Source organism: Euphorbia lathyris, chromosome 5, assembly GCF_963576675.1.
Source record: "Euphorbia lathyris chromosome 5, ddEupLath1.1, whole genome shotgun sequence".
In the NCBI taxonomy this organism is placed as follows: Eukaryota; Viridiplantae; Streptophyta; class Magnoliopsida; order Malpighiales; family Euphorbiaceae; genus Euphorbia; species Euphorbia lathyris.
In genome coordinates, this window is record NC_088914.1 from 92,280,250 (window position 1) to 92,295,941 (window position 15,692).

General features: G+C 32.8%; 1 protein-coding gene and 1 non-coding gene across 2 annotated transcripts; one reads left to right on the forward strand and one right to left on the reverse strand.

The window, feature by feature from the left end:
• Nucleotides 1-217: 217 nt before the first annotated feature.
• TRNAD-GUC (transfer RNA aspartic acid (anticodon GUC)) lies at nt 218-289 on the reverse strand. The gene has a single exon. It is a non-coding gene; the product is annotated as a tRNA-Asp (tRNA).
• Nucleotides 290-9,470: 9,181 nt separating this feature from the next.
• Nucleotides 9,471-15,354, forward strand: LOC136229537 (H/ACA ribonucleoprotein complex non-core subunit NAF1-like). The gene is made up of 5 exons (XM_066018394.1): nt 9,471-9,628; nt 10,160-10,959; nt 12,292-12,369; nt 12,507-14,185; nt 14,460-15,354. Exons 2-4 carry the CDS (start codon nt 10,318-10,320, stop codon nt 13,629-13,631), a joined length of 1,845 nt encoding a protein of 614 aa, XP_065874466.1. The 5' UTR covers nt 9,471-9,628; nt 10,160-10,317; the 3' UTR covers nt 13,632-14,185; nt 14,460-15,354.
• Nucleotides 15,355-15,692: the final 338 nt, after the last annotated feature.

Sequence of the window (15,692 nt, forward strand, 5' to 3'; positions counted from 1 at the left end):
AGGATAATGACCTCTCTCCCACCATATCGGGATCCTTATGGCCACGTCCACCGTGTCTCCACCAATTCTAATATATACCTTTTAAAATTTTAATATGGTATAGTTTATAATTACTTATTTCATAGTCTATACGTTCCAAATTTTGAAGAATTGAGCATTTGGAGAAAACAAAACACAATACAATATATGAAAAAATAGGAAAAATCAAAATAAAAAACGCCGTTGCCGGGGATCAAACCCGGGTCACCCGCGTGACAGGCGGGAATACTTACCACTATACTACAACGACTTGATGTTTTAAATGTGAAAAGTACCCTTTTTCATGCATACAAATTTTTGTTATGATTGTGATTTTGTTTTTGTTGAGAGTTTTAGATTAGTTATTTTTGTTAATCTCGTGCGGAAAACATGTGAAATTTCAATTTATAAACCAAATAAAAGACTATGTTCTTGTTACATTAAGTTACGTTACATGACGTTGTCAAAAAAAAAAAGTTACGTTACATGACGTTCTGTTACATTACATTATGTTATGTTACCTTATGTTACGTTACATTAATTACATTATGTTATATTACTTTACGTTACCTTATTCTCTACCAATTGCATATCCGTTGGTTCTAAAAAAGATTTCATATTTTTTATGAGTTAATAATAGAATTGAAGATTAATATTTTTAAATTCGATGAAATATTTGAATTTTTTTTGTATAATTTGTATAAAATACAATATATTTATTTTGTTTTATTTTTTACTTCTGATCATATGTTTGTGATCTGTTACTATTTAGTGATAAAATGACGTAGATGTGAAGTGTATATGACAAGATTCATAACTGAGAAGACAATTTGATGAATTATTTTTTAAATTGACCTAACTTTTCAATATTAGAGGAAAATTTGCTATATACTGTCAAATATTAGGGGTAAAATTGTATTATTTTTTAGATATTAGGAATAAAATTACTTCTCGGTATAAATGTTAGAGGGTAGTTTTACACCTTATCCCACTAAAAAGATAATGAATTAGTGGGTTATGCGCGTAATTATAACAAAATACTAACACATTTAAGCTTAATTCATATAGCTATTTGCATATCTGTTATAAAATGTACAAGTGTTGTTGTATAAGCATGTTATATTTTTCTTATATTAATTATAATTTTATTAGCATATATCATAAATTTTATGATAAAAGACTTCCGTAATACAAAGAAATTTGAATAAAAAATAAATTTTATTTATGTTTTTTTTGTTTGTCTTTCGTAGTTTGTTGAACTCCGTTATAAAACAAAATATCAAACAAAAAAATATCCTAAAAATTCGATTTATTTCATCTACTTGTTTTATACCAGAAGCCCCCGTTAAACTCATTTTCAAAACGAGATTGTCCCTCAACTTCCGATATATTTCACCCACCGTCCCTCAATTTCTCATATCCTGAATCCTAACGGCTAAATTACATACGTGTTGTAATTTTTATTTTTATAGAGATTAAAAGTAAAAAATTATTAGGTCAACACAAAATTAATATGCTACATCATCAATTTTGATTTTTATGGAGATTAATTTTTAGATTTTTTTTTTATTTTGAGATCATCAACAGTCAAATTGATAATGTCAACCTAAAAGGCATTAGTTTTGCCAACGGACAAGAACCTCAATACTCTTTTTAAGGTTTTTTTAAAAAAAAAAAAACCATAGGCACTCACGCGCAAATCCACGAAAGCAAATGAGTTATATTTTTGAAATTATCCCTAAAGATAATATATAAAAGAGAAAATTACAAATAAATTATGTGGTTTACCCGGTTTGCAAAGATAGTTTCGTAGTTTAAAAGTTTGCAAACATGGGTCTGGATCTATACTTACTCAAACATTCAATTAAAAATTATTGTCGTGACTATTTACCTAAAAAATGAGCAATTTGGAGAAATTAAAAAAGACTGACTTTGCAAATTACTCAAATACAAGGTCTAACTTTACAAATTAACTAAGCCACAAGTATTATTGTTTGAACGAAAAAATAACTCATAATTCTCTAACCATAAATTTTACAAAACACAGACCCTTATTTGTAAACTTTTAAAGCATAAAGACCGTATTTCTAAATTGGTCAAATCATATGATTTATTTGTGTGCTTTTATCTCTTTGTCACTACATTTGAATGCATATGATTTATTTGTGTAATTTTGTTGGCTTAATATATATTTACACCTTTAAATTTGATAAGTTTTACCTATTGGCACCTTAAACTTTTTAAATAACATATCACACACTTATATTTGGCTTAAAAAACATATCGCACATCTATAGTTGACATTAAAAACCTATCACACACTCAAAGTTGGCTCATTCGGACTTCATGCACACAAAATTGTTGATCTATCATCTTTGAGATATGAGATGACATTTAGAACGAACTAATACGCTTTCTTTTTTCTATAGCACGCACAACGACCTCGTTTGTCAAATATGATAGATCAACACTTTTATATGCAAGAGATCCGAATGAGCCAACTTTAGGTGTGTGATTAACCCCAAAATTTAACCTTTTTGATCAATTGATATATTAACATAATATTAAAGCCTTTCAAATTTAGAACTCGAGAGTTCAAATCTCGTGATTGTTAAAATTTGAAAGGGATAATGATCAGATTAAATCAATGTTTCAAACAAAGTGCATATTTAGTCTTTATGTATGATGTAGTGCAAATTTAATCCTAATAGTTCGACACAAGATTAATTTTAGTCTTGCACTATCGAAAATTTGAAAAGACTAGCTTGACTGTTATTTAACTGATACATCGAACCTTGCAAATAAGTTTGTCGATAAATTGAAGTAGTTTCATATTTTTTTGTTGGTTTTTTTATAACTATATTAATATCACAGTAAATATTTTAGACAGTTTGAAAAAAAATTGTGATTAATTTATTTATAGCAGATTTAGTTTTTAGTATTTTAACATAATTTTTGTAACTTTGTTAGTAATACACTAAATATCTTAGACATAACCGATATACTTTTTGATTTTTTTATTTTGAGGCCGTTAATGGTTGTTTTGAGGCGTTGAGTGGCCACGGTGTTAAAAAGCGTAAAAGTTCAGTGCTCATACCGTTAAGAATGGAAGTTCAGTACCATAATGTTAAAATGGATAAAGTTCAGTGGTCATGGGTGTGATTTACCTTTTTTTTTAAGTATTAAGTTTATTTTGCTTAAGTTGTATCTATCAAAAAAAAAATCCTAAAAATTCCATTTATTTTTGGCCGGTTGGTTTACCTGTTATTTGTTGTTCCTGTTTGCTATTCGATGTTGAAAAACATGTTTTTCAAAAAAACAGTGTTTACCAGATTTTGTAAAAAACTACTTTTCAGGTATAAAACGAAATACCTCTTCATATACTGTCTGGTAACTTGTTTTATACACCAATTAACAATAGCAGACGCGAAGGAAGTAACATGTTCTACTTCCGTAGTATACGAGAACTGCTTTAATTAAAAAAACCGTCTCCTCCTCCTCCTTGCTTTTTTCTCTTCTCTTCTTTTATTTCTGTTAAGATCTTCAAGCCTTTATCTCTTTTATGGATCTACTTTGATCCTCCTCTCACCGGGTTAGATTTACTGTATTTCTCTTTATTATATTTTCTTTTAATTAGTGTTTATATAGTTTATTGGATCTCTATATTTGTTTGAATTGTATCTGCTTTCTATTATTCTGCTATTTATACCTTTTTTGGATTTAGCAATAGCGGAAACGATTTATTTTAAATGTGGATCAACATATCTACGTGGTTGCAACAAAAGAAATGACTTAAATCAGAATGTACGGAAGAGCCTAAATGATGAAGATTCGATGACAGTTGCTTTTCTGCGGATTTGGATTTCAATGAAGTATATGCTTTATTGTTTTTGAGTGTGTTTTATACCTTTTATAGTTTTTTTATGCTCTTTGTAATCGTTTTCGTCCTATTGTGGACTCTGTAAGGTTTTTTACCTTTTCCATTTCTTGTTGTAGTTATTCTTTTTGTGAGAAAATGGCTTTGATTGGTGTGGGTATATTTGTCATTAGCGCCTTTGCTCTTAAGAGCTCTTTTCCTATCCCACATAGGAAACTAATCAATGTGTCAAAGGGTATATAAAGGGTTGGGCCTTACAAACCTTTAAATTGTATTTAGTGGGGTTTGACAAATATACCACACGCGCGCGCTCGCTTGTTCATTCGCGCGACACTCGCCCGTCTCGATCGGACCCGAATTTTATTTTTAATTTTCTTCACAATATCCATTTTACTCCTTTGAAGTTTTCTTCAACAAATTATTTAGTCAAAAAACAGATCCTGATTTTTCTCCTGTTCTACCTCCACAAACTGCACATTCTAACGTTCAGATTTTTACAACCTTTATATATTCATTTAGTTTACAACTTTGATATACACAGTTTTAATCTCTTCTCTTTTACAAACTCTCTGGGCAATTAATTACTCTTGCTGTTCCAATACTTTCGACTTTGAGTGTACAAATTCGGAGGTTTCTGTGTTACCTTGGGGAGCGATCGGATTTCAGATTGTACCTGGGTCTGCCGAAATCGCTTTCAAGGCAATGACTCCCGTCATGACACAGTTCGATTTCTATTTCAATTTCCAGTTGCTTTTTCTGTAACCCTGATCTTTTCTTACACTTTTCGTTTCTAATGAAGCTATATACAGTTTCTTTAAACAAAAAAAACTTGTTTATACCAGAAGCCCCATTAAACTCATTTTCAAAACCAGATAGTCCCTCAACTTCCAATATATTTCATCCACGGTCCTTCAACTAGAAATATAAGAATCCTACCCCTATTTCAATTTTTCATATGCTGAATCCCTAACTTGCATCCACAAATTCATCTATTTCCTGCAGCAAGTAAATAAATGACAGAAAACATCATTAGGCCCGTGATCTTTCATTTTTAAGTTCATTAAGCCATTGATCTTTTATTTGGATACATTAAGCTCCTGATCATTTATTTTTAGTCTCATTAAGTCCTTGATGACAAAAAAAAATTTAATTTTGAACATAAAATTCGGTTAACAGTCAAACTGTAAAAATATTTGTTTGATAATTTCAAATACAGATGAAGTTAATAACGTATTTTTTTTGATGGGGTTAATAGCGTATTTTTAACATAACTAGATATTCATAACTTACTAATTTGGTTATAAAGGGCTTAATGAGATCAAAAATAAATGATCAGGGACTTAATGTATCCAAATAAAAGATCAATGACTTAATAAACCAAAAAATAAAAGATCAGAGACACAATGATACTTTTTTCCTAAATAAATAAATAAATAGAAAGAATGCAAACTGAATGACAAAATACACTGAAACATAGAGACTTTAATATTTGCAAGTTAGGACCAATTTCATACATCATTATACACGTTAAAAAAATTATATCATATTTTACACGTTTTGGATGAAAAAAAATCAAAATATTTCACCAAAATAAAGAAGATTTCATCTATAAATATATTCTGAAATTGCAATAAGAGGGCAATATATGTTGTTCCTAAACTAACTGATATGCAACTGGTGCAAAATACGAGAACACAATATCTAATTTTTTCTATGATGTCTGAAATTGATATAACTTACCAACGTTAGAGGTAAGACCATGGGTAAAATTGGCCATTGGTGGGGATGTGGGAAACAATCTCCAAAAACAAGCACAATGACATCTCTCCCACCGTACGAGGATCCTCACAGCCAGGTCGACCATGTCTCCACCACTTCTTACATATATACATTTTAAAATTGGGATAATACAAAAATATTTTTAACGCTTATAGTCGGGAACAATTTTATTCCTATCATTTAAAATGGTACAATTTTACCTCTAACGTTTATAAGTTGGGTAAATTTAAGAAATATAAATCAAACTTCCTGCTCATTTATAAATCTTGTCATTTGCATTTTACGTATGCGCCATTTTATCACACATTACTAACATATCACAAACATATTATTAGAGGTGATTTTTTTAAAAAATAAAATAAAATATTTTACCGAATTTATAAATATTAATATCCAATTCTATTTTTAAATAAAAAAATATGAAATCTTTTTTAGAACCAACTGGTATGCAGAATAAAGAACAAAATATCCGTGTTTTATAATAATGGTTAAAATTGACCAAACATTAGGGGTAAAATTGATCTTGGATGCCAATGTTAGGGGTAAACTTGCATCATTTTAGACGTTATTAGTAAAATTGCTCCTGACTGAAAACGTTGGATGTATTTTTACACCTTATCCTTTTAAAATTTTAATATGGTATGGTTTATAATTACTTATTTCATAGCGTATACATTCCGAATTTTGAAGAATTGAGCATTTGGCAAAAACAAAAAATAGTACAATTTACGAAATAAAAAAAGGGAAAAATCAAAATAAAAAACGCCGTTGCTGGGGATCGAACCCGGGTCACCCGCGTGACAGGCGGGAATACTTACCACTATACTACAACGACTTAATGTTTTAAATGTGAAAAGTACCATTTTTAATTCATACAAATTTTTGCCATGGTTGTGATTTTGTTTTTGTTGAGATGTTCATATTAGTTGTTGTTGTTGTTTGGTGACATTTACTAGCTTGATGTTCTGTTTATTTAGATTAAAGTCAGTATGAACATACTATTATTATTAGGTGAAGATAATCGTGGAACTTAGTAATGTATTAGTAAATATATGTATTTATATAAGAGTGAGCCAAACCCTAACGCTAACCTTAAAGTGTATAATTATAAATATAACCCTAATATATATAAATCTATCACCCTTCCTCAATTTAAACAGGGGTATTACAAACGCTTAACTTGGAACATAATAAACGAAATTTATCTTTAAACAACGGGTTGGTGAGCATATAAGCAAGTTGATAAAGAGTCGGAATGTATTGAACTTGTAATAACCACTTAGACATATGATCTCAATCAAAGAAAAAGTCAACCTCTATATGTTTATACTTGTAGGTTTTCATTTTGAGGTCGTTAACGGTTATTTTGAGGAGTTAATTAAAATTGAGTAACCACTTGTGTTAAAAAGTGTAAAGTTCAGTGGTTATACCGTTAAAAATTGAAGTTCAGTGACCACAATGTTAAAATTAGTAAAGTTCAATGGCCATAGGTGTAATTTACCTTATAATGATGATAGTAAACTTTCTACTGATCAGAAGTTTAACATAAAATAATGGGTAATTAATTTATTAGTCCCTATATTTTGACAAAGCACACTGTTTAGTCTCTGTATTTTCAAAAACACATGATAAAGTCCCTAACTTTTTTCTCGATGAACTGTTTAATCCTTAACGTTTTTCTCGATGAACTGTTTAGTCTCTAACTGTTTACTCCATGCCGTTAGACTCTCATGAAGATTTTGTTAGTCAATTTGGATTTGCGTTCTTCTTTTCCTTTCCTTTAAACTCTAATGCATCTGAAATCAACTTTGAGTGTTCTTCTTCTGGATTTTCTTCTTAATCGTTCAAATTCATAAGCATTGGGTCTTTTCTTTTTATTGTTCTCCATACAAATAGCTTCTTTTTCTAAATTGGATTCCCTCTTCTAAAGTTTGAAGGTAAATAGTAAAGGGTAATTTAGTCATTTCTGAAGTTATAAACGGTAAAAAAATCTAACAAACAGACGGAAGGACTAAACAGTTTATTGAGAAAAAGGTAGGGACCTTACCATGTATTTTTGAAAATACAAGGCCTAAATAGTGTGTTTTTTCAAAATATAAGGACTAATAAATTAATTACCCTAAAATAATATATAAACAACTTATGAAATTACTTATATTAAAGTGATTAAAAGCATCATATTAAAGGATTATGCGTGTCTGAGCAGTTTAGTTAAGTTTAAAAAACTAAAGTGTAATTTGGTTCGGTTTTGTTGGGTTTAAATCGAACCGAATTGAAAATCGAATTATATGAAAAATAAGAACCCAGCAAAACTAAATTATAATTTGGTTCAGTTCGGTTTTTCAATTCGGTTTCATCAGTTTTTGAGTTTTCGGTTCGGTTCTGCTCACCTATAATAATATGAGTTAATTAAGATGTAAAAATACCCTTAACGATTTAGGTCGAGAGCAATTTTATCTCTAACGTTTAAAATTATGCAATTTTACTCCTAATGTTGGAAGCTAAGAGTAATTTTACCCCTAACGTTGATAAATGGGGTCAATTTGAAAAATAATTCATTAAATTGTCTTCTCGGTCATGAATCTTGTCATCTATACTTTAGACATGCGTTATTTTATCAGTAACAAATCATATATGTTGAGATGTGAAAAAAATAAAAAAAATATACTGTCTTTTATATGAATTGGACAAAAAAATTCAAAAAATTTACCGAATTTATAAATACTAATCTCCAATTCTATTATTAAATTATAAAAAACATGAAATCCTTTTTTTTTAGAATAAATTGATATGTAATTGATGCAAAATAAAAAAACAAAAAATATATGTGTTTTATAATAGTGTGAGAAGTTGACCGAAACCATCAACTTTAGGGGTAAAGTTGCTCTTGATTACCAACGTTAGAGGTAAAATTGTACCATTTTAAACGTTAGAGATAAAATTGATTCTGACTCAAAACGTTAAGAGTATTTTTGCACCTTAACCCAAATAATACTAATAAAGGAAAAAACTAAACTTTTCAGATGAAAAAAACAAAACCAGTAAACTAAGCAAAAAGAAAGAAAGTACCAAAACTATGGGTGCAAACGAGCCTTGGTAGTTCGTAAACTATTCGAACTCGGCTCGGTGAAAGTTTGATCAAAGCTTGGTTTGATAGGGCTCGACTCGAGTTTGGAATCGACTCGAACACTAATGAGCTGAGTCCGAACTTCCTCATCGGCTCGAAAGCTCGCGAGTAGACTCGATTATTTTTAATTACTATATATATTTTATTATATATATTTAATATATATTTCATTAGTTATTATTAGTTTTCATCACAATTCACAACTCAAATAAGATATAACCCATAAAAAAATGATACGAAAAAAAGGTTAGATATTTAAATCTTTAGCTAGACAATTAGGTTTTGATAAGGAATAAAATACATTACAAACTTTAATGTATATGTCATTGTTTGAAATTTTTCTCCGAACTTGTCTTTTTCGATCATAAGTACCGTATACTATTCTAGAATCTCGAATGATTGTTTTTCTTTATAAATATTTTAACCTCATATGGAGTATGTTATTCTACTTTTTTTACGCTACTTATTCTATATATGTACGATGAATTTGGTTATAGCTCGTTAGAAGCTCGATAAAAGCTCGTCACGGTCAAAGCTCGGTCAGATTCGATCAAAGCTCAGCTCGGTTAAAACTCGATTCGAAATGGCTCGACTCGAGATATTAACAAGTCAATACCGAACCTACGTAGGGTTCTGCTTGGTTCGGCTCGGTTACACCCCTCACCAAAACCCAAAAAACCCCTAAAACTAAAATTTCATTCGAGAGCACAGAAGAAGGAAGAACCTTGGCCTTCGCCTTCCACTTACAGTGCCGCCGCCGCCGCGTCCTCGCAATCCTGCTCGCACTTCGCCTTCCTCGATATTGAAAGCTCTTCTTCGACTTGCAGGTTAGATTTTCTTTTTCCTTTTTGCTTTCAGTTCATTTTGTTTTCTTATGTTTTTATTTCAATTCAGCCAGCCCTCTGTTCTCTTTGATTTTTGATGAAAATGAAAAAGGCTATAAATTATTGATACTTACAGAAAATAGTAACAATACAGAGACCATATTGTTGATTTTGTTTAGTGCAATTTGTTCTTTGATTGACCAAAAGGCTCATTTTTCAATCATTTGAGTTAATCCTTTGCTGCGTCTAGATCTAACAATCTGTTTGCGTCATTTATGAGTTGATAAGAATCTGTTTTTATTTTTGTTCCCAATTTCAATCTATATTTGTTGATTTTTTTCCTTCTGTAATTTGTAAGATTCGCAGTATGTATAATTAACATGTAGCATTTGATGGGACTTATTAGGTTATGCTAATTCCTGACTTCTCATGCTGATTTGTATCTATCATAAACATCCAAGTCATAATCATTTTTTTTAACTATAAGTTGTAAAATTTAAGTTGTGATTGTGAGCATTTCTGTTTTAATATTAGGGAAATTACCAGTTCCAGCAGACTCACTTCCCTTTGACGGCAGAAGTTCATCATTGTTCGTCCTTCATCGCAGCACTTCAGTTTCTAGTTCCATTTTCGTTTTCCAACTGAGAAATCACACAGTTGAGGTCAGTTTCTATTTTAATAAACTATTGAGTATGGTTGATGAATTATCGAGGTCAGTTTCAGTTGCTGCTTCTGAATTAATGGTAAAGGAAGCTCCTATGGAGCTCGAAAAAGAGGGGAATTCAGGGGATTTGGGGGTTTTGGATTCCACTATTGAGGAAGAGTTGGGTAGGTTTAGTTTAGTTGGTAGCTCAGTTCATTCTGCTGACGGATTCGTAGTAAAGAATGATCAAATCTTGATGGAAGAAACAAGTCCTGTTGCTCCATTGTCATCTGTTGCTCCCGATGAAGGTGATTGCGGTAATGATGGAAGTAGCAGCAGTAGCAGCGGCGGAGATGATGATAGTAGCGATTCAGAAAGTAGTTCATCGTTGTCTTCTTCCTCTAGTAGCAGTGATGATGATACTGAGGAGGAGGAAGAAGAAGAAGATGATGATAATGAGGAGAAAGAAGTGAAAATGCAATTAAACGCAGAGGAAGTGGGAGGTGAGATTGAAGAAGGCGAGATCAGAGATGTTGTTAACAGAGAAAAAATGGTATGTAATAGTGATGAAGAAGAATCAGAGGATGCAGAAAAAATGGCGGAATGGAGTGATGCTGAATTCAGTGATGGTGGCGATGTAAATGAAGAAGATGTAGTGAAAGGACCCATCAAGTCAAAGAATGAAGTTGAGGTAAATGATTATAACTCTAATTTTCTTTTGATTAGGAACTCATATCTCTAGGGTAATTAGCATTGGTGGTCACAAAAGTTTTTAACAATTTCCTTAAAAGCTCATAAAAGTTTAATTTGTCTCAGTAAAATCACTTAAGTTTGTTTTTGTCCCAATAAAGTCACTTTGAACGTTTTTTAGTCATCTTTTCGCTAAAATTACTCACCTGACATCTTAACATTACGTCAGCGCTACTTGACATATTAAAAAAATGTAACTATACATTTTAATTGATAATCGATATGCTACATAGGTTAATTTGTAGTTTAAATTTTAATTGACAATCCTTATCTATTTAGGTTAATTTGTGGTTAAATGTTTTTTATTATGTCACATGGCATTGAGACATGTGATTAGATGTCACGTAATCAACTCCGACGAAAAAATGATCGAATAACGTTCAAAGTGACTTTATGGAGATAAAAACAAACTTAAGTGATTTTATTGAGACAAATTAAACTTTTATGACCTTTTGAGGACATTATCCAAACTTTTGTGGCCACCGATACTAATTACCCCATATCTCTATGTTCTACATTATGTGTCATTATAAGTTAACTTAAAACACAATATTTATGAGGTTCGGCTAGTTTTGCCTATGTCCATGAGAGAGGAGAAGTACGATTTTTGAATCAAGATTACAATATTTGTTGGAAAACTCGTGAAATCTTTTTCAATGCTCAAGAAACTCATGTTCACTTTTATTTTTTTTTCTCTAAAATCCACTAATGTTCATACAATTTATCTCGTATTTTAAAGACCGTTGCAAGCCTTATTATAGACTAAAAGCCACGAGCTAAACCCAACCCTATGCTAATTTTGAGTTGTTGTTGTTGTCGTGTGACTGAGAGGTCACGGGTTCGAGTCTTAGGAGCGGCCTCTTGCCAAAATATTGGCAGGGGAAGGCTTGCCCCCAGTACACCCTTGTGGTGGGACCCCTCCCGGACCCTCGCTTACGCGGGGATGCGTAATGTACCGGGCCGCCCTTTAATTGTAATAGGAATCAAAACTTTGGACTAAAGAGGAAAAATCCAAAACTCCCAGCTCGGTGTGCTGGTGGGGCGGAACCTGCTGCTTTTCTTGTGCTAACCCCATCAGCATTGCTGAAATTGTCACTTCTTTGTTTCGGTTGAGTTTTTTCTTGTCTGCTTGTGTTTCCTAAACTTCATTCGCATCTTTTGGCGTCTAGATTGAATTCTTGGCTTCATATTCTTTTAATTATTCTCTGAAAATAACAAAACATTTTATAACTGCCAGATTGCTGATTAGATGGATTATACCAAATATTTGTAGGTTCTCCCACCAGTTCCTCCTGTGGATGCTACATTGCAACCGCATCATCAGATGATGCCTGTCGGAATTGTCTTATCGGTAAGCTTGTTAGCATACAAAGCTTTAAACTTTTCATTTTTTACAGAAACGTATCTTGCTGATCTTTTACTTTTACGTTGTTGATTTTGTAGTTCATTTAACTATATCAATTAATGATGTTATGTTGTTGAATTCAGACTCTAGGTGCCCAAGTAATTGTTGAAGGGACGGAGAAGCATAATCCTCTTAATGAGGGTTCGGTCCTTTGGATAACAGAAAAAAGATCTCCGCTGGGGCTTGTGGATGAGATTTTCGGGCCTGTTCAAAACCCTTACTATGTAGTCAGATACAATTCCGAAACTGAGGTCCCTGCTGAGATCCATCAAGGCACTTTGATTTCTTTTGTTGCAGAGTTTGCTACTCATGTGTTAAGTGAGAAGAATCCTTACAAGAAAGGGTATGATGCATCCGGTCAGAACGATGAAGAATTGACAGATGATGGAGAGTTTTCGGATGATGAGAAAGAGGCAGAGCACAAGAGAATGCAGAAAATGTCAAAGAGGGGAATGAATCAGCAAACAAGTAATGATACCAGAAGGAATAACAAGAACCGGAACAGGAATGGGAATGGGAACCAGAAGGATTCAATGCCTTCAGGTGCTAGTCAGCAACCATATAACCACAACCAGCAGAACCAGCAACCATTTAATCACAACCAGCAGAATGCATCTACTGCCGCAACACCATCTATGAATTCGGGAGCTTCTTTTTTTCCGCCATTTCCTCCGATGGTACCGCCAAACGGTATTTTCCAACCTCCTAATGGAGGCTGGTTAAATCCTCTGCCTTCCCAGCAGCAAAATGCTGCTTTTATTCCGGGCGGATTTTCAGGAAATAACATGCCACCATGGCCAGCACAGAATCAGCCATTTCAGCAACCCTTCAATCTCAATCAAGGGCCGGTTCCTAATGGTGTTTTTCCGGGAGGGCAAATGAATCTTTTTCCCAATGGACCTTCGCCTTGGCCGGCTATGGCTGGTCAAAATTGCTTTAACCCATCCTTGTTAGGAATGGGATTCCAAATGCAACAACCTAATCTCCCCATCATGAATTTCGGACAGGGAATGATGTGTAACCAACCACAAGTCCAACAGAACTGTAATTTGCAACCACCGCAAGCTGTTCCTTCTGGCGACATTCGACCCCCTCAGCAGTTCAATTCCGGTGCATCTTCAGGCCGCGGAAGCAGGCCTTGTCAACGAGGGGGTAGTCGTGGTCGTGGTCGCGGTCGTGGTCGTTTTTCAGGTGGAAGAGGTCGTTAGCTGTTAAAGTGATCTTTTTTGTGAATCACTTGGTATAGTTCTGTGGGCAGTTTTCGAGTTAGCCTACTGTATTGTTGTTTGCTGATCTGATCTCTTTCATTAACATAGATTTTGGAACTTTTTCAGTTGTGTAATAGCATCAGAGTTTGAGTTATTATGTCATAATCATGTTCTAATGTCTGGATTGCGATTAGCATTTTTCTGCTGCAGTTACTTAAGTGGTTCATTATAATTCAGACAAAGAAATATATAATTGTTTCATATTACAGGTTTCTGTTTCAGATGATTTATTGTAAGTAAATACTAAATTCCTTTAGCAAAGTTGAACTTATTTGGGTTATGCAGTTCTCTCTAAACAAAGTTCTGCTTTCTATTTTTTCCCTTTAGCAAAGTTAAACTTCTTTGATTTATGCAGTTCTCTAACTGGAAGTGAAGAAGGCAAGAGCTGCATTTCTCTCCCCATGTCTGATAAGCTGACTTCTCGTTCCCAATAGCTCGTAAGCGTAGCAGGCCAGCAGTTGTGAGTGATGATAGCAATAGAATGACATCAACAGGTAATTTAGCATCCATCCATTGCCTTGATTGATCAACATATTACTTGCTGCATACCACTTGATATCACCATAGAAGTGTAACAATTAGTTAGGCTCATGTCGAGAAATATGAGTAACATTTGTGTCTAGTTTAACACCTGTGGAGGGTTTTAAATTTATGAGTAAAACTTTTGTTTGAGTGAAATTCAGGCATTTTATTTTGAAATTAAGAGTCAGTTAATATGTTGTAGTCTCATGTGCTTCTTCTATCACATGTGTACCTTATGAATTGTAGGGAATTGGAAAATTCTAGATTCTGCAAATACTTCCTGAGGTTTCCAGATTTCAGGAAATCCAATGGAGAATCTGTCATTGAATTGGTCAGCTCACCAACCAAAATAACCGGTGTGCATTATGTCCAGGTGAGGTATGTCTGCATTTTGGGGTCTCTCTTTTTTGCAAATATTCATTCAAATCTACTTGAACTCACACAACCTTGAAATTTATATGAAAGTTGTTTATTTATGACTGATTGACCTCTAACACTTGCAGTTGAGTGTAATAGACCTCTGAAAATATCACATGTTTAAAAAGGAAAAGGACAGGCATAGCACATCAGGTAAATAAATTAGGGTTCATTAAGCATAAGGAAAAAAAATTGAAAGTCAACTAATCAGCTTTTATAAGAGTCTTCCTATTGCATTGCAGTCTCCTTGACTTTCCACTTTTCTCCAGGACAGATTTGTAGGATGTTAAATATCTATATGTCGCTTTAACTCAGCAAACACTTCTATGACAATCTTGGAAACCTACATCCAGTATTTGCACCAACAATAGAATAGAATATTGACGTTAGCCTATGTTGCATGGAAACGGAAACGGATACGGACACTGAAACCTAATTTCTGAAAAACATAGGAAACGGAAACGTGGGGGAAACGTGTAAATATTAAAAATACAGGGGCATATTTTTAAATATTAAAAATATAATAATATATTAAAAAAACAAGATTGAAGAACAAAAGTAAGAGAAAGTCTAAGATCAATCGAGATTCAAGAGACAAAGATTATAGGAGAAAGAAATATGGGTAAGTTCTTTAAATTGAAGGATATAAGGAAGAAATCTCTCTCAAATAGGAAGTTTCAGTTTTCCTAATCTTAGATTGAATAGGAATTGCAAAATAGAAAGCTTGAATTTCCAGAATTTTAATCGAAATAGGTAGAGGAAACCGTTTAAAAATTGAGAGACGTCTTTCATATTTTGGGTAATTACTGAAACTTTTCGTATCAGTTTTCGAGAGTGTCTGTTTCCCACATCTGCTGGAAACAGGGAAACTCATGTCATGAAGAGTTTCCATGCTTCATAGACGTTAGCAGATAACTGATTAATTTAGCATTACTACTTCTAAGTTGGATGGTTTGTGTTCCCCTTTCTGAAGCTGGTAATACCACTGGAATAGGGCTTTTATAATGTAAATGATTTGGCATTTCTTATACATGTTCTTGCAACATGGAACTCAAAACACAG